The sequence below is a fragment of the Zalophus californianus genome, chromosome 4 (assembly GCF_009762305.2).
Source record: "Zalophus californianus isolate mZalCal1 chromosome 4, mZalCal1.pri.v2, whole genome shotgun sequence".
Taxonomy (NCBI): Eukaryota; Metazoa; Chordata; class Mammalia; order Carnivora; family Otariidae; genus Zalophus; species Zalophus californianus.
Genome location: NC_045598.1, coordinates 3,844,378 through 3,861,496, shown reverse-complemented (window position 1 = coordinate 3,861,496; position 17,119 = coordinate 3,844,378). Strand labels below are relative to the sequence as shown.

Sequence of the window (17,119 nt, the reverse complement as noted above, 5' to 3'; positions counted from 1 at the left end):
TGCCCCAGTAACTTTTTTTTAAAAAAAGGAAATTTATATTTCTAGCCTTTTTGGTTTAGGTACAGCCTCCTTTTACCGTCTGGAATCAAAGAGCTCCACTACCACCCACCAGGACCTGGCGGGTTAACGCCAGACCCTCGAACAGCTTCCCTGCATGTGCACGGCCAGCGTGCTGGAGGATGGAGTGGTGGCTGAGGGCGCGTCCGATGTTGGGCCACACACCCTGTAGCTGGCAGTCAAGGCGAGGGCCTTACTTACGAGAACTAGCAGTACCAGCGGCTACACGTGACGCGTGTGTCACGAGAACACGTCCATGCGCCGTCCCTGTGCTGCGTGCCGTCCCCTCGGCGTGGGCACCTGCTGCTGCAGACTCCGTCCCCCGTTTCTCACAGTGTCTGACCCTCCCACCTTGCAGGGGGAGCAGGCCCAGTGGAGCCTGACGGGGTGCACACAGCTCTCCACGGGCCCGCGGGCTGGGCCTGACGCTGGCGCCGTCTGCTCTCTCGGCAGGTCGTGTTCAGGGGCAGTGGCGGCAAGCCCATCGCTGTGCTCTGCCTCACCGTGGAGACCCAGCCCCACGTGGTGGACCAGGTCTTCCGCTTCTACCACCCGGAGCTCACCTTCCTGAAGAAGGCCATCCGCCTGCCTCCCTGGCACACACTTCGAGGCAGGTCCCATCTGTCCCCATGGCTGGCGTTCTGCAGGTTCAACAGATGGGAAGAGGTTTTTCCCTGAGGGTGACAAGGGGCATGATCATGTTATCCTGTGATGCTCTTACTCCAGCCTGTGACCCACCTGTAAATTCTCCACCTGCCTTTGTCGTTTGAAATGGTGGCCTCACTGTCCTCTGAGATGCCCCGGGGTGGGCTGATTCTACCTCCTAAAACCCATGGCCCCGAGGGTTGTGCCTGGAGTGCACTCATACCTTCGGCTGCTCAGTCACTTCCCTGGTCCAGGTCTGGTGCGTCCTCTGGGTCAGGCACCTTACTCCATAGTCCCCCCCATTCACTGTTGGTCACTCCCTTCGGATAGGGCCCCGAGGACGTGGCTAGTGGTGGAGTGCCGGTGCCCATGGAGGCGGGACTGGCGTAGGGTAGCATCGCCCGTCTCCCAGCAGGGGTCTTTTAGCACCTGTGATGGGCCAGGCCTGCCCCAGACAGTGGCACCACGGCCCAGGCCTGTCCAGAAAAGACGCTTGTTCTGATACTCCCTGCCCTAGGTGCTCCCGTGGGAAGCCCTGGTGAGGAACCCCCAGTCCACGTCCGATGTAGCGACCCCAACGTCATCTGTGAGACCCAGAATGTGGTAAGTTCTGCCGAGCCCATCACCCAGCCAGCGCCCCCATCATCTGAGCCCCCTGGCCTCCGACAGCCTCTTCCTCGTAGGTTTTCAGTTAAGTGGTATCTTTCTAAGGTGCTAACGGGCTATTTTGACATCCTTGTGGGAGCCTTATGCATGAGTTTTCATCTTTTCTGCTAGCAGATCAGTTCTTTGATTATCTTTGAATTTAAATGAAAAAAGCATGAAGCAAAGTGAATAAAGTGAGTAGTAATTAAGCCACTTATTAATTGCCATTGTGTAAAGAATAAGGGCAGTAATTGTGTTATGACTGGTTAGGAAATTGGATAAAATCTCCTGCAGAATATAATTATTGAACTCAATGTGAAATCAAGAAGTTAATGATTTTCTTTTTTGCAGTGAAAAAAAAAAAAAGGAAGAGTGAATTCTGACTAATACCGAAAATTAAACACCTGTTGGGAGGGAGGGAGCCTGGTTCCCGCCTGCTTCTGCTGCATGCAGGCTCAGGGGGCTGGGCTCGGAGTGGGGAGGCAGGCGGTGTTCTCAGGGTGCACCTGTGTCCGCCAGGGCCTTGGGGAGCCACGGGACGTGTTCCTGAAGGTGGCTAGTGGGCCAAGCCCGGAGAGCAAAGACTTCTTTGTCACTGTTTACGCGTAAGTCCATGAACAGGAACCCCGGAGGTCGAGAGGGGTGGGCGGGGGTGGGAAGCAGCTGCAGCATTGGAAGGGCCCGCCTGGGCTCTTCCCAAGCTCCTGACGGGGCTTGTTGTCGGGCCTTTGGCCACGGGAGGGGAGACTCCAGGGCTGTCGGGGGCCTCGCAAAGGGCGCCCTCTGATCGGAGCGGCACCAGCGGCCTGAGGGGCGGGTGGAGAGCCCACCAAGGAGAGAAGCTCGAGGCGGCGTCTGCCCCAGTGCAGTGCCCGGTTCCGACCAGGGGAGAGGGAAGGTGGCAGTCGTTACCCTTCCATGCCTCAGTGGATCACGTTGCCTTCCTGCTTCTCCCACTCAGTGAAATGACCTGCTCCTGTGCCTTTTCCTCGGAAGTCTCCTGTTCCAGTCCCTTGAGGGAGGAGCTTTTAAAACTTGGCCAGGCTGGGGGCTTTTGAATCAGACGTCTGAGAATGGGGCAGGGGATAACTGCGCTCGGTGCCCGTCTCGGGCTGTGTGGACACCTGAGGGGCAGGGTTGCTAAGAGCCATTTGGAGGAAAGCGTCAGTATGGTCCTGCGGCACCAGGCAGCTCCGGCCTGCGTGACCTCGGAGCCCACAGACTCTTCCGTGTCCTGCTTTCCACGGGCTTCACCCCGAGCCACCTGGTTTGGGACTGTGACGTTTCTGGCAGAAGCCCACGTTGTCGTTCACACGGGGTGTCGTGGTGCAAAGTCAAAGTGGGCCTTCAAAGTGGGGAAGGTGGCTGTGAGGGTCATGGCCGCCGGGCTTCACTGTCTCCTCGGCCCCTGTCCTGCCACCTTCTCGGCCTCTTCCCGGCCCCTGTCTCCTGCTGGGTGCTGCTGCCCTCACCAGCACTGAGAAGGTTTCTGTCCTGCACAGGGATAACTGGCTGGCAACACCCGTCCAGATATGGCAGGTCCACCTTCACTCCTTGCAGCGCGTGGACGTCTCCTGTGTCACAGGCCAGCAGACCCGCCTGTCCCTTGTCCTTCGGGGGACACAGTCGGTTCGGAGAGTGCAGGCTTTCACCTCGCACCCCCAGGAGCTGAAGGCGGGTCACCGGGTGTTCTCTGGCCTCTCCCCTCCTCACCCCACCCTGGGAATGGACGGTGTGGGTCCTGTGGACAGGCTCATGGCTCCTTCAAGACTCGTGGCAGAGTCTTCATTCAGATTGCCTTTTATTGGATATGCCATCATGGGATGAGTGACATATAAACCCCAAAGGCCACTTTTTAGAAAAACTACTGGAAGGCAAATATTAATAGCAGCTCTGGAATTAATTTAGCCACAATTATGCGTCGGATAGTGAGGGCAATGCAGACTCCTTGCCAGGGTTTTGAGCTGGAGCTCGTTGAGATCTCCCTCTGCTGAGGCAGCTCCGGTGCTTAGGGCACCGTGGCCACACGGAGGGCGCTTGCCCGCCCAGGTGGTGATGCGGACCGTGATGTGCTGCGAGCCTGATGGTGTGGCTGGGTCTGGTTTTAGATATGGCACTGTCACTCGCGCCCCTTCTGACCTCATGCAGGCCACGTGGGCCCCTGCCCCCGGGATAGCGGGGGTTCCCTTGGGGTTCTGTCTGTGCCCTGAGCTGCAGGTTTCAGGAAACCCCTGGTCTGCACGGTGTGACGGACTGCGTCCTGACCCGCTTCTTTTCTGCTCTTCCTAAAGACGGACCCCAAGGGTGTGTTTGTGCTGCCACCTCGCGGGGTGCAGGATCTGCATGTTGCTGTGAGGCCCCATAGGGCGGGGAGCCGGTTCATCCACCTTAACCTGGTTGACGTGGACTACCACCAGCTGGTGGCCTCGTGGCTCGTGTGCCTCTCCTGCCGTCCACCTCTCATTTCCAAGGTCTGGAGGGGCACACGGGGTACGGGTGGTGTGTCACCTGATTGTCACCTGGTCCTGTGACCTGGTCTCAGGTGGGAGTTTCCTCCTCTGTAGTCTGTGGCCCAGGGGTAGGGGTGTGGGTTGCGTCTGTGGGGTGAGCCCCCTCAGCGGGGTCTGTCATATTTAGGGAGCTGCCCTAAGTCAGCCGGCACGTACAGAGCAGGCTCAGGAAGGGCGACTGCTGCCCCTGCCCCCACAGGCTTTCGAGATCACGTTGGCTGCGGGGGAAGGCAAAGGCGCCAACAAGCGGATCACCTACACCAACCCCTACCCCTCCCAGAGGACCTACCACCTGCACAGCGACCACCCTGACCTGCTGCAGTTCAGGGAGGACTGCTTCCAGGTGCGGGTGCTGTGCGGGGTGTGGAGGGCTGCGTGTGGCGGGGGGAGCCCTCGGGCTCTGCTTCTCCCGGGAGCCCCGAGGTATGAGGGTCGGCGCCGCATTTAGGAGCAGTTCCATCTAATAATGGGTGGTCTTGAGAGAGTCCTGGGAGGGAGTAGTGCGGATCTGAACTGGGGAAGGTACTAGATGGGGGGCAGGCGGGCATCCCTCATTGAGCTCTTCTGCCTGTGCTTCTGGGGCCCCCACATCTAGGCACCATTGCAGGGGTTCTGGTAGCCAATTTGCCCTGCAGTTTATCAGTGGCTTTACCCACAAGTGCCCTACAAATTAGCCTTTTTTCTGTTGTATTTTGAAGAAAGTACAGTTCATCACAGTCTGTCAGTGGAAGGTGTTTCTTGTTGTGAAGCGTCCCCTGGGGCATGGGAAGAGCAGCTGTGTGCCATAACACTGAGAAATTTAGTTCAGAACATCAGGAGTCTGGAGTCCTGCCTGCCTCAGGCCTTGGGGTCTGGAGCCTCAGCTTAACCTCCTCTGTCAGCCCGGGTTTGCACGCGTAGAACTTGCCAGGGTAGAGAGCAGTGGCTGGGGTAGGCTGGGATTGGATGCTTGCTGCCTTCCAGGTTGGGGGAGGAGAGACCTACACCATCGGCCTGCGGTTTGCACCTCGTCAGAGCGCCGGGGAGGAGGAGATCCTGATTTACATCAATGACCATGAAGATAAAAACGAAGAGGCATTCTGTGTGAAGGTCACCTACCAGTAAAGAGCGGCTGGGAGTGGCCCCCTTCCCGCGCAGCATGGGGACACACTCGTGTGCGCTGGCTCTGTGGGCCTCCTCCTGCCCTCACTGACCTGCCCGGGCCACTGGGGAGCGTGGCCGAGGGTGGAGGGGGCGCCGTGCTCCTGATCGGCTCTCATGGCTGAGTGCAGGAAGCTGCTGCTGGAGCCAGCCGTGCGCTGAGCCCCGCGGGCGTCCGCAGGGCAGGGCTTGGCGCCAGGAAGCACGGGGCTCCTTTCTCTCTGCTGTATTCGGGCAGGTGTCTCTGTCTAGGACGTGTCGATTTGCTTTTTAGCAAAATATATTTTATGAATCATCTTAAGTGATAAAATTATGTTTTCTTACTGGATTTTGTACAAACATTATTTGCTATGCAATGTTTCATACTGGTGTTCTTTCATATCTTTTTTTAAGTTATGTATGAAATACTAAGCTTTTACGTGTTTTCTCTATTGATGGTTTCCTTGAGTGTTTTCTGTTGTTTTCACCCTTGTCAGATGCCGACATAACGGGGCATAAGCACGATTTTCCCTCGAAGACAGCATGGCTGAGGGATAGTGGGGTGGCCCGGGGCCTCTGGCCTCCCGGAGAGTCAGCATGGGCCTGACCGAGGCAGGTGAGGTGCCTGACCTCTGCCTCTGTTGGTCATGGCTCCCATTCTGATTCTGTGCCCCCCCCCCCCATAAGGACCCCTGTAATGACATTGGGCCCACCTGCGAATTCAGGGTAACTGCTTCATCTCAAGATCCTTACCTTAATCCCACCTGCAGAGTACCCTTTTGCATGCTGGGTCACTCAGTCACAGCTTCCAGGGATTAGGTTGCGGACAACCCCGGGCAGGGGACCATTTTCTGTCCACCAGAATCCCATTGGCCAGAACCCAGTCACATGCCTGCACCTAGCTCCAAGGGGTCTGGGAACTGCCCTCCTTTTGGGTGTCGTGTTCAGATAACCAGGGGTGTTATTACCGAGCAGGTGGCAGCAGGTTTTGGGGGATGTTCGCAGCCTTGGCCACAGCTGCTGGTGGGGAAGCGGAGACGTGGCTGGGCTGGAAGCACACACTTGGAAGGACAGCACGGAGTATAACCGAGAGGCAGAGCATTGTGTGTTTTATAGCAAAAACTTGACTTTCAGTTTGTTGCAAACATGGATAAGAAGGAAGCAGGGGAGCCTGAGCCCTGGCGAGTGGCAAGCCAGGCTGTTCCTAATTTTGGGGTGATGAGAAGGCAGCAGAGTGGTGGCCAGCCATCCAAGTGTGCAGATGAGCGGCCGAGGCTGCCGTGGGAGGAAGCCTGTGGGGGGTGGGTCTCTGTGGCACCACGAACTGACGAGGCTTCCCGTGGCGAGGAGCAAGACCCAGGGCACGGATGTGCTGGGGGACGACTGAGCAGGCCCCAGAGAGATGGTCGTCGAGGCGGCCCAGCAGCCGGATGCTGCGTAGGTGAGAGGCAGGACGTCCACTGCCCCTGATTTAAATCTCGGCCCTGTGAGCGGGGTTAAAGAGTGCATCTGTGCTGCAGCTGACCCGTTCCCCATGTCCTCTGCCTGGGCACGGGTCCCAAGCCCCGCACCAGGGGTAGGCACCACAGAGCAGCGTGGAGGATGGGTTCTGGGGAAAGTTCTTCAGGTGTATTTATGGGTCTTTTTACCATGTGACAATGTACCCAAGTTCATCTTTGTTGTTGTTTGGATGCCCTACCTGGTGTTTTCTGTGTTTGCACCCCGGTCACAGGGCAAGATTTCAGCCTGTCTACACCCTGTGCCAGGCCAAGCACATGTAGCCAGGACCAGGGAACTGGCCGCCAGTCTGCATGGAGACCTCCAGGCCTTGGTGTGTTGCGGCACCTGCTGAGCTCCACGTGGGAAGCTATGGTGGGGGTTACAAGGTCTTGTCACTCACCGCCACCATCCGGGCAGCTTCTCCGTCCCGTCCATGTGCTGCTGTCACCCACTGAAGTGTGGGGAGGAGACGGCCTGCTCTGTCGGCCTTGTTTCGTCAAGCTTCTGCTGTTTCTGTGAGGCTATGCGGCTCTAATTAAGTATCTTGAGACTCGCTCCTGCCCATGACAGGTAGGGAGACGTGCTGGCCGAGCGCTCGGGTTTTATCTTACTAGATGACTTTAATGTTTCTGGATAGGACGATGAAGCTGTAATGTTCCATTTTTGTCCTGCTGTCTCACTGGGGAGGAGTGTTTTTCCTCCTCTTGTAGAAAACCTCAGCCAGGCGCACGTGCTGCAGGGTCAGTGACTGGCCAGACGTGGGGTCTGTGCCAGGGGTGGGCGACAGGACTGTGGCCACAGGACAGCCGGGTGGGAGAGAGACAGGAGTCCGGGGCCCCTTCCCCAGGGCCTGCTGGGCTTCAGGGCGGTGGCCGGCGGGAGGTCCGGAGTCCCCATGCTACAGACGCAGCCCAGCCCTGCACGTTGGCCATGCAGGGGCAGGGAAGGCAGGAGGAGAGGGTGTCCGAGGGCAGACACCCAGGGGGTACCTGTGGGGGGAGGGGTGGCCTCCGGGGGGGCAGCCACTGCTGTGGGTGACAGAAGAAGGCTGGCTTCTCAAGAGATCAGAGAAGGAGGTCGTCTGTCTGTCGTGCTCCTGGAAGGTCTGCACAGCCCGTGAAACGTGGCCGTGTTCGGTGCTCCTTATGGAGACGAACCCTCCCTGAAGCCCCCTCGCTCCCTGCTGTTTGTGGCTCCTGCCCATCCTTGTGCCCCTCAGTGCCCGTGCTGTGCGGCTCCTGGCGAAAGGTCAGGATGCTGGGTCTGTCTTCCCGGTGGCCGGGGTTGAGGACTTAGGCTCCCTGCTCTCTGCAGCTGGCTTCACAGTCTGGGATGGGCTGAGCGGAGGACGCCCCTGACTTTGCTCTCACACCTGATGCGTTGCCGAGTCCTGGCCAGGACGTCCTCTCCGAGGCGTCCCTGTGCGTGCTCGCTGTCCCGGCTGAGACAGGGTGGAGGAGGGGGAGCGGGGAGGGGACGCCCGTGGGGAAGGGGACGTGGGACCCTTTCACTTCCATCTCCGCCCACTTCCAGATGCTTCCAAGAGCTGGGAAGTCACAGGGCTGCCACTTTTCTTAGGGAGGCAGATCCACCATGAGTCCATTTTGTCTTTGCACAATGGTGGGGCCACAGGACCTTCCTTATTCTGTGTCTAGGCTGTAAGACAAAGACTGAAATGGGTCATTTGCTGCCCTTCGGGGCTGGGTGCCCAGGTAGGGGGCTGTGGAAACCTGTGAAACGTGCCGTCACACCATCCCAGTGTCCCCAGGGCTGGGTGCACGCCTCTGCCCAGCCAGGACCCTACTCTGCGGAGGCAGGAACCGTGGTGCCGCGTTTGGCTGGAGGATGTGGGTGCTGGGTGCCCCTCCTGAGCACGCCCAGGCTGGCCCGTGGGGGGCTCGTTCCCTGAGCCCCGGTGGTCGGACACAGCAGGAAGCCGTGGGAGGGCCTTTGGCAGGACAGATGCTCTCAGCCAGCGCAGCTGTGCTCACTTATTCGTCCCTCCCTCAATCATTCATTCATTCATTCATTCATTTACTCATCCGACATGGACTTGTGTGAGGCAGGGGACATGTGGTGCCACAGGACAGACACAGTCCCTGCCCCAGGTCAGGACCTGGCCTCCGTGTGGGGCCCAGACAATAAAAAGTGGCACATCCTGTAGGGTCAGGCACTGACAGTCTGTGGCGGGGGGGGGAAGCAGCATAAGGGCATGAGGAAGGGATCTTTGATTTTAGAAAGGAGGTTGAGGCCTCGCCGAGGTGATGTTGAGCAGAGCATGGAATGAAATCGAGTAGCCCCGAGTGGAGGTTCTGGGCCAGCTCACAGGGGCCTTTGGGCTGCGGGGAGGAGCCTGGACTTGGTTCTTGGGGACATGAGGCCGGTGGGACTGGGGTGGGCGGCACCTGGGGCCAAATTTGTGACCCGCTCTAACCCAGCAGCCTGGCCCAGTGCCTGCTCGAGGGCGCGCGCTGTCTGCATGAACATGCTGCCCATGGCCTCGGGGCCTACAGGGCTGGGGACGCTGCGCTCGGCTGGCAAGGAGGGGGCGTCTGCACTTTGTTACGTCGGAAGAGCCGGTCGTCTACACATAGACGTTCCTTTCCTCTTCTCTTCCCCTTCATGGCTCCTCCTCCACATCCCTCCCCGTGGGACTGTGGCCTCCGGTCACTGTCCTGGGTACAGGTAAAGATTTGGGGCCCCTCCTGGGAATGAGAATTGCGTGCAAGGTGGGATTTGTGCTTTTCAAACCTTGCTTGATGCTATTCGGAGCCTTTTCCTCCCTCTTTTCCTTTCTTTGTCTTTTCTCACAAAGAACAGAGATTTCTTTTATGATGGATTTCCAATGTCAAATAAAGGTCAGCCCCGTGACCTCGATCTGGCCGCTCAGGCTCTTCTGCTGGGGCCCAGACCCCAGGTCAGGTTCACGGTGCGCCCCGGGCCGCGAAAGGTGGGCCTTCTCCCCTCCGTGAACCCCAAAGCGTTCTGAGCTGGCACCCGGTTCTAGAACCAGCATTTGGACTTCGGGTTGCCGGTCCCAGGGTACAGCTGGTGTCTACAGCGGCCGGGGGATTTACATGAGAAAGCTGGCCCGCCTCAGGATCTCCCGGTAAGGAATGGCTGCTTTCTTCCTGCACACACAGCCACACCATCTTTCGACAGGAACCTTATCATCTCCATCAAGGGCATTTCTTGGTACTATTCTATTTCTCCCCTCTGGCTCCTCCTCCTGCCCCTGTTGAAAGCCACTTTTAACTAAGTGGAGTCAAATGAAAGCCAGATTAGCTGCTTTGCTTTTCTCATGTCTGATAATGATTTAATGCTATGTTTGTCTCTATTTAGAAATAAATTAAGGCGCCTTTAAAAATTGTTGCTTCAGGTTCTAAGAGGTTGGAGAAAACAACCATTATGTTTCCTTAACAACCTTTTCTTCCTCCTACTGTATGGGGTCCAGGTACATTTGTTGGTCTGACCCCCAGCAGTGTGGCGGTTTGGTTTATCTTCAGGCACGTGTGCTGAGAGCTTCAGAGAGAGAGGAGAGGGGAGGGAAGCAGCCAGTGGCCTGCCTTGAGGGGGATCAAGTGGGTCCTGTGTCTGGCATGGCCTGAACACACAGTGGGGTCACGCTGCCCAACTCCGTCGGACTGGCAGGGAATTTTGAGGTCCTTCCTGCGGATGAAAGAGGTGGAGGAACGCCGCATACCCTGGAAACCTTATTAGTCGGGCCACACCTGCTAGCAATGCCACATGGGCCCCGTGGCTCTGACCCCAAGGCCAAGCCAGGTGTGAACTACTCTGTGGGAGGCCGTTCAGAGCCGAAGGAGCCCTCTCTCCATGTTGGGGGAAGCAGCACATTGCTCCAAGGCTGTTAGGGAGGACTCGGAAGGCTGGTCAGGCTGGAAAATGGCCCGAGGAACCGTCACTCCACCTGTGGAGGGGTGAGTTGTGTGTTCCAAAATTCATGTCCACCCAGAACCTCAGCATGTGGCCTTATTTGGGAATAGGGCCTCTGCAGCTGTCATCGGGGTAGTGATGAGGATGTCATCATATTGGATTAGGGCCGTCCCTAAATCCAATGAGAGTGTCCTTACAGGAGATAGAAAGGGACACAGAGAGAAGATGGAGACGTGAGGACAGAGACCCGGAGGGGAGTGATGCCTGTACTGGCCAAGGATTGTTGGAAGGCACCAGGATGTAGGACAGAGGCCTGGGACCGATTCTCCCTCAGAGCCTCCGGAACCAGCCCTGCCTGCACCTGCAGTTCACACTTCCGGCCGCCAGAGCTGTGGGAGAGTGGCTTCATGTTGTTTTAGGCCACGGAGTCGGTGCTGATGTGTTGTGGCAGCCCCAGGAGACGAGCACAGAAGGCATTCTGGGACCCACACGGTTGCAGGGGTCTTCAGGATTCATGGAACTGGCAACCAGGTGTCTAGTTCTTTGGGGAGTGGGGGATGGTGTGCTGCAAATCTAAGCTTTGACCAGAGGCAGGGTGAACCTTGGCGCATGAGGAGAAGCTCCAGGGTGGTGGCTCTGGCAGCAGCGGCCTCCGCTTATCTGTCATCTTGGTTTGTCAGCCGTCCCGAACTGATCTGTGCCTCAAGGTTCTAAAGATGAATTTCATTGCAAGAATTCAACCTTGAAATAACCACACACCAAAATGATCTGCTCCTCCACAGGAGGCAGACTCACCACGACCAAGATTCTAATGACATTTAAGGGAGAAGAATCCGAAGAGCCTCCTTTCATGCTAAAGTTCAGACATGTAGGGAGACGAGGCCTGGGTCTGTGCTCTCCACCTCTCCCGGTCCTGCGCAGCTGCCAGCCACCTAATCCTGGCTGCTCTCCTTGCTTCCACACGGCCCCTCTGTGGGGTGGGGTCCTCAGTCTCCTGTGTGTGAGGTGGGGTCCTCAGTCTCCTGTCCTTGGGGTGGGGTCCTCAGTCTCCTGTGTGTGGGGTGGGGTCCTCAGTCTCCTGTGTGTGAGGTGGGGTCCTCAGTCTCCTGTGTGTGGGGTGGGGTCCTCAGTCTCCTGTGTGTGGGGTGGGGTCCTCAGTCTCCTGTGTGTGGGGTGGGGTCCTCAGTCTCCTGTCTGTGAGGTGGAGGGGTCCTCAGTCTCCTCTTTATGAGGTAGGGTCCTCCATCTCCTCTCTATGGAGTGGGGTCCTCAGTCTCCTGGCCGTGGGGTGAGGGTCCTAGTCTCCTCACTGTAAGGTGGGGTCCTCAGTCTCCTGTCTGTGGGGTGGGGTCCTGAGTCCACTGTGTGTGAGGTGGGGGTTATGTGAGACAGGAGACTCCCTGTGTGACTGAGACTCCCACCTCACAGTCAGGAGACTGAAGACCCCACCTCACAGAGAGGTGTCTGAGAACTCCCCACCTCACACATAGTGGACTGAGGACCCCACCCCACAGACAGGAGACTAAGGACCCCACATTACAGACAGGGGACTGAGACCCCCACCTCACAGAGAGGAGATCGAGGACCCCACCCCACAGACAGGAGACTGAGGACCCCACATTACAGAGAGGGGACTGAGACCCCCACCTCACAGAGAAGAGATCGAGGACCCCACCCCACAGACAGGAGACTGAGGACCCCACCTCACCGATGGGAAACAGGACCCCGACCTCACAGACAGGAGATGGAGGACCCCACGTTACAGACGGCAGACTGAGGACCCCAACTTACAAACGGGAGACTGTACATTGAACAGCTGTGTCTTGGGATCTCTGATGTGCCAGGCAATGTCCATCCGTTCTAGGCACTCCATTCTGCGAATCCCTGGAACTCCGCCTGGTCATCGCTGCTCACTTGCAGTCCCTGACGTCAGCGTGCTGATGGAGGTGAGCCCTGGGCTCCTGGGGGTCAGGCAGAGGGCAGCCCTGGTCTGTCTTGGGTGCTGGTAGGAGCCGCTCACTGCTCTTCCTGTCTGCGTCCAAACCCGCTCTAGGCCTGGGGACATTTATGCCTGAAGGGGAGCAGTGTCACTGTGTCTTCGGGCATATGAAACTGACAAGTGGGCACCCCCATCGGGGCCAGGCTGGGTGCCTCTGTTGCTTTGTGGATGGGAAGTGACAGCTAGTATTTCTGAAATGAATACTGTACAGACCACAGTATATCAAGGGCTTTACACAGGGTTATTAAAGTAGATTAACTGAATAATTTTCTTAGAATAATAATGTTTCTTAAGGATTATGAATGAGCCCTGATCTTTCCTTGGTGCCGTGAGCCAGAAACGTCCAAGGGTGGCTCCACATCACTGTTTAAGGCTTCAGGGCCCGTTAGGATCCCGTGGGAAACGAAGCTGATGCAGACATCTCCACTGTGTGGAGACTTGACTGTGGTTGGAAACTGCAATTTCCAGGTGCTCGCTCACAGATACCTTTAAGATATCCCATGCACAACAGCTAAGGAAGTGGCCGATGTCCAGGGCTGCAATACTAGGGAGGCTGGACAGGGAGGCTGGCTTTGGTTACGGGCCTGAGGACTTCTGGGGTTCTGATGAGCTTTCTCCTGTGTGCGGGGGCTGGAGCCGTGTCACCGAGTGGAGCTCTAGGGATCCGCTGGGGAGAACACGGTGGGGCCTGCCCTCCCTGGGGCTCACCATCCAGCACAGCCAGGCCCTGGGAAGCTGGCTGTGTCCTGAGTCAGAGAGGACTGGAGCCCGGGAGCTTGAGGCCTGGGGTCTGTGGGGCAGTGGGGGAGGTGTAAGGACCCACCACTCCACTGACTGCAGGGGGCGCCTCAGGTCTGGAGCAGAGAAAGGAGTTGCTCCTGGGGGCTCTGTCTGGGCCTCAGGGGTCTGTTACCTGCAGGATCAGGAGGGGAGGCAAGGCTGTCCCATGCGTTCGGCTTCCTGAGAAAGTTCTGGTCCCCTTAGCAGGCCTCATTAAGGCCCTTGCTGCATTCAGCCTGGGCGAGATACATAAAGCGATAATGTGACAGCTTTAATTAGAGAGGCCCTTTCTTCATAAATACATATGCCAGTTAATGAGCAGTGGGATGGAGGCTAGATTTGCAGCCTCTGTCCGCAATGAATCTTGTGCATAGGAAGAAGTGAAGCAACTCTGCCATGAGGCACATGTCCCCCCGTCACCCCCGCCTCTGCATGGGGTCCTGGGGCCGGAGGACTCACTGCAGAACCCTGGCCTTGGAGTCCTGAGCTCCTTGAGGCGGGTGCCCCTCCCGACACCCAGCAGGCCCTCAACCCACAGGAAGCGAGCGAACAAGTGAGCAGATTGGCAGGAGCCAACTTGGCCCGATCAGGTGCTGCCCATGGCTATCTCCTGCCCCCCTCGGCCTGGGAACCCTGGAGAACAGGGACTGTCTCTCACTCTGGAGGCTCTGCAGCCCCACCTCGTGGTGGTGGGCAGTGAGCTGGGGTCTGTCGTCGTCACCAGTGTTGGGGGTAAGGAGGGCACTGTCCAGGCGTGAAGCCCCCTCTGGTGGCAGGCATGTTGGCCTGGACCCCCTTCCTGCCAAGCCCCGCACAGCCCTGCCTGGAGCTGCCGGGAGGCCCAGAGACCACAGCCTCACGGCAGAGTGTGGCCCCTCTGTGCAGGAGGCCCCCCCCACACCTGCGAGGGACCCAGCCACCTTGCCAGGACCCCGGGTGAGCCTGTTCGTCTGTCCTCACTACATCGGTTTCAACTAAACAGTGAACCTCCGCCCCGCCCTGTGTGCAGCCTGATGAGGACCATGTCCCGGAGCAGCCTCGATCCATCCACAGATGAACAAAGGTGGCCCATCCCTACAGTGGGATGCTCATCAGCCACAAAGAGGAACGAAGCCCTCACACACACTATGGCACGGATGAGCCTTGAAAACGTGCTGAGTGAAAGGAGCCAGACCCAAAGGGCCACGTATCATCTGATTCCTTTTACTTAAATGTCTAGAAAAGGCAAATCCGCAGAGACAGCGGATTAGTGGTTGCCTGGGACATGAGGGAGGTGGGAGTGCTGCTAATATGCCTTCTTTTGGGGGATTAAATGTTCTGGAACTAGGTACAGGTGATGTTGTACAACACTGCGAGTGTATTAAAAACCGTTGGGAACTTTACGAGGGTGACTGTTACCTACGTGAATTCTGTTAAGAGAAATTGAGTGGGGACTGGGGGGGCAGAGGTCCCAGCAAGCCCAGGGAGAGGCCTGGTTGTTCTGGGGCTGGGGGAGAGGCCAGGACGCTGGGCCTGGGCCTGGTGGTACTGGTGTCGACCTCGGCCGGAAGGGGCCCCAGCTGTGGTCCCTCTGGCCGTGGCCCCCGGAATGCAATTCAGTGGCGAGACTGCAGGGCAGCCGCCCCAGACGCCTGCAGCGCCCCTCCGTCCTCACGTCCAGGCCGGACCCATGGACACGTGCCACCCGCGGAACGCAGGGACCAGCCAGCTTGGCCGGGGGAAGCCGGGGTCCCCCACGGGCGCCGACCTGGAAGGAGCCCACGTGGTCTTCGCTCTGCTCGGGCTGGCTGAGGAAGCTGTCCCCGGTAACGACGCTGTGCTCATGTCCCTCCCAGCTTACGGCTTGCCTGTCTTGTCATTCTCCTACTATCTCCTCCCCATCAGGAGGAAAATTAGCTTCTGGTAATGGTAAAAGAATGCACAGGTAGGATATTCCCCCCCTGCCTCCCCAGGATGGGTGGGGTGGGGAGTCTCTGGGCTCATCCGCGCTGGAGTTCCCTTGGAGGGCTCTCCGGCCCCAGCACCTCAGCCCAGCGCGCAGAGCTCCCGGTAAGGGTCCCCCTGGCCGTGTCCAGCCTGGCCACCTGTGTCCGTGTGTCCGCAGAGGCACATCAGCAGTTCAGACTTAATAAAAGAGAATGGGGTAGATTTGACTCTGGCTAGCTTCTGAAGAGAAATTTTCTAATCTTTATTTTTATTGCTCTAACACGAGCTCAGCTCATGGAAGTTATAAACTGTAGCTTCCCTTCTGCTTCCCAGGCACCTTCCTGTTTTTTTGTTTTTTTTTTTTTAACATTTTATTTATTTGTCAGAGAGCGAGCGAGCGAGCGCACAAGCAGGGGGAGGGGCAGAGGGAGAAGCAAGCTCTCCACGGAGCAGGGAGCCCGATGCGGGGCTTGATCCCAGGACCCTGAGATCGTGTCCCAAGCTGAATACAGATGCTTACCAGGCGTCCCCCAGGCACCTTCTTGTGTGACCAGTGAGGACAGTATTAACGGCACCATCCTGGTCCTGCTTACTAACGGGCTCTTTGGAATTAAACATGGAAGCGAGGCCAACACCACCAGTTGGCCGCTGAGGGGCTCCTGGGTAGGTCATTCTCGGGTTGAGGAGTTTCACCCCCTGAAACTGCTAACTTTTGGATTCCATGGGTCAATAAAAATAATTTAAAAAATACCAGAGAATCAATTTAGAATTTCTGACTTGCTGTCTGCTAAGTACGGGCGTTGAAAGGACTCCTGAACCCGAACTTCTCCCGTCACCCTCCTCCCCTAAGAGAAAGAACACGTAAGTGCCCAAGATGAGGAAGGACACGCTCTGGAAGAAGGCCCATGCTGTGACTGGGGTGCACTGATCGGAACGGAGGGCTTCTCCCCGTTGTTCCCTTGCCTCGTCCGAGTGGGGGGTGGCCGTCACAACAGCACAGGCAGGTGGGGGGGGCTCGCTGACAACAGACCCGCATCTCCCCCAGTCTGGAGGCTGGAAGCCCATCTGAGAGCAAGACTCGCCCTCATTGTGTGTCGTGAAGGCCCGCCTCCTGGCTCATGGTCCTCTTGCTGTGGGGGAAGGCGCAGGGGATTTCCCTGGGGTCCCTTCGTAAGGGCACTAATTCTATCACACGGCTCCACCTCATGACCGAATCACCTCCCAGAGGCCCCACCTCCTGACACCATCACCTTGGGGGTTTGGTTGCAACATACTAATTTTGAGGGGACACAAATGTTCATGTTATAGCACCCCCATTTCTTGGAGGATGGTGGACCCATCAGTAGTGACGGGCCTTGGTGCTCCACCTAGGATAGGTGCTCAGTAGGAGGGGACCTCAGTGGAGCCTTGGGGAGTTCCCCTGCCTTAGCCCCGCCCTAAGCCTCTGAGGAATGGTTGGGCAGACGGTTCCTGGAAGGTGCTGGAAGGGAGGGAGAGGGATGGAGGCAGAGGTGAAGCTGGGCCAGAGATCTAGGGCATCCCCACTCCCAGCCTGGCAGGCGGGGCCCCGGCAGAACCACGTCTGGCTACCATGGCCCTCACCCCTTCCCCCACCTTGTCCCACTGGCCCGGGGCAGAGGAAGCCCCAGGGAGCCTGCGGGCTGATGGGGACAGGGTGAGGAGGGAGGAGGGGGCTGCAGGGCTCCCCCAGGGCTTCTGCCACGGTGGGGAGAACAGAGCTGTCCTCTCTGGTTCAGAAAGCTAATTGATGTTCTCTGTGGCTTCAGCCTGTTTCCTGCGCTGGTGCTGGAAGGTGTGGGGCCAGACTTGGCTTTCTGGGCCCCAGGCAGGTTGCCATCCCTGGGGGGAAAATGAGACATCAAACAAGGTTCAAAGAGGAATCTGGCTTCCCTGGGCCAAGCTCTTAGCTGCGGCGTGTGCGCGTGGGGGTGGAGGCCCTGCTCCCGCTGGCAAACAGCTTGGCTGGGTGCGTCTGTCTGAGCTCACGGTGACAATGGGCCTTATCGATACTGCATCTCAGGAT

The 17,119-nt window shown here is 57.9% G+C and overlaps 1 protein-coding gene across 6 annotated transcripts in view; it reads left to right on the top strand.

The window, feature by feature from the left end:
• The window catches only part of NPHP4 (nephrocystin 4), a 110,057-nt gene extending 104,588 nt beyond the window's left edge, over positions 1-5,469 (top strand). For 2 of the 6 annotated variants that reach the window (XM_027605006.2, XM_027604998.2), the window contains exons 24-30: positions 511-667; positions 1,220-1,305; positions 1,867-1,952; positions 2,850-3,021; positions 3,639-3,818; positions 4,057-4,200; positions 4,821-5,466. In XM_027605006.2, coding sequence (XP_027460807.2) covers positions 511-667; positions 1,220-1,305; positions 1,867-1,952; positions 2,850-3,021; positions 3,639-3,818; positions 4,057-4,200; positions 4,821-4,961 — 966 coding nt within the window. In that variant the 3' untranslated portion in view covers positions 4,962-5,466. Of the gene's footprint in view, positions 1-510; positions 668-1,219; positions 1,306-1,866; positions 1,953-2,849; positions 3,022-3,638; positions 3,819-4,056; positions 4,201-4,820 lie in introns of all 6 variants that reach the window. The other 4 variants (XM_027605034.2, XM_027605024.2, XM_027605015.2 and 1 more) reach the window with 4 other exon arrangements.
• The last annotated feature ends 11,650 nt before the right edge of the window (positions 5,470-17,119 follow it).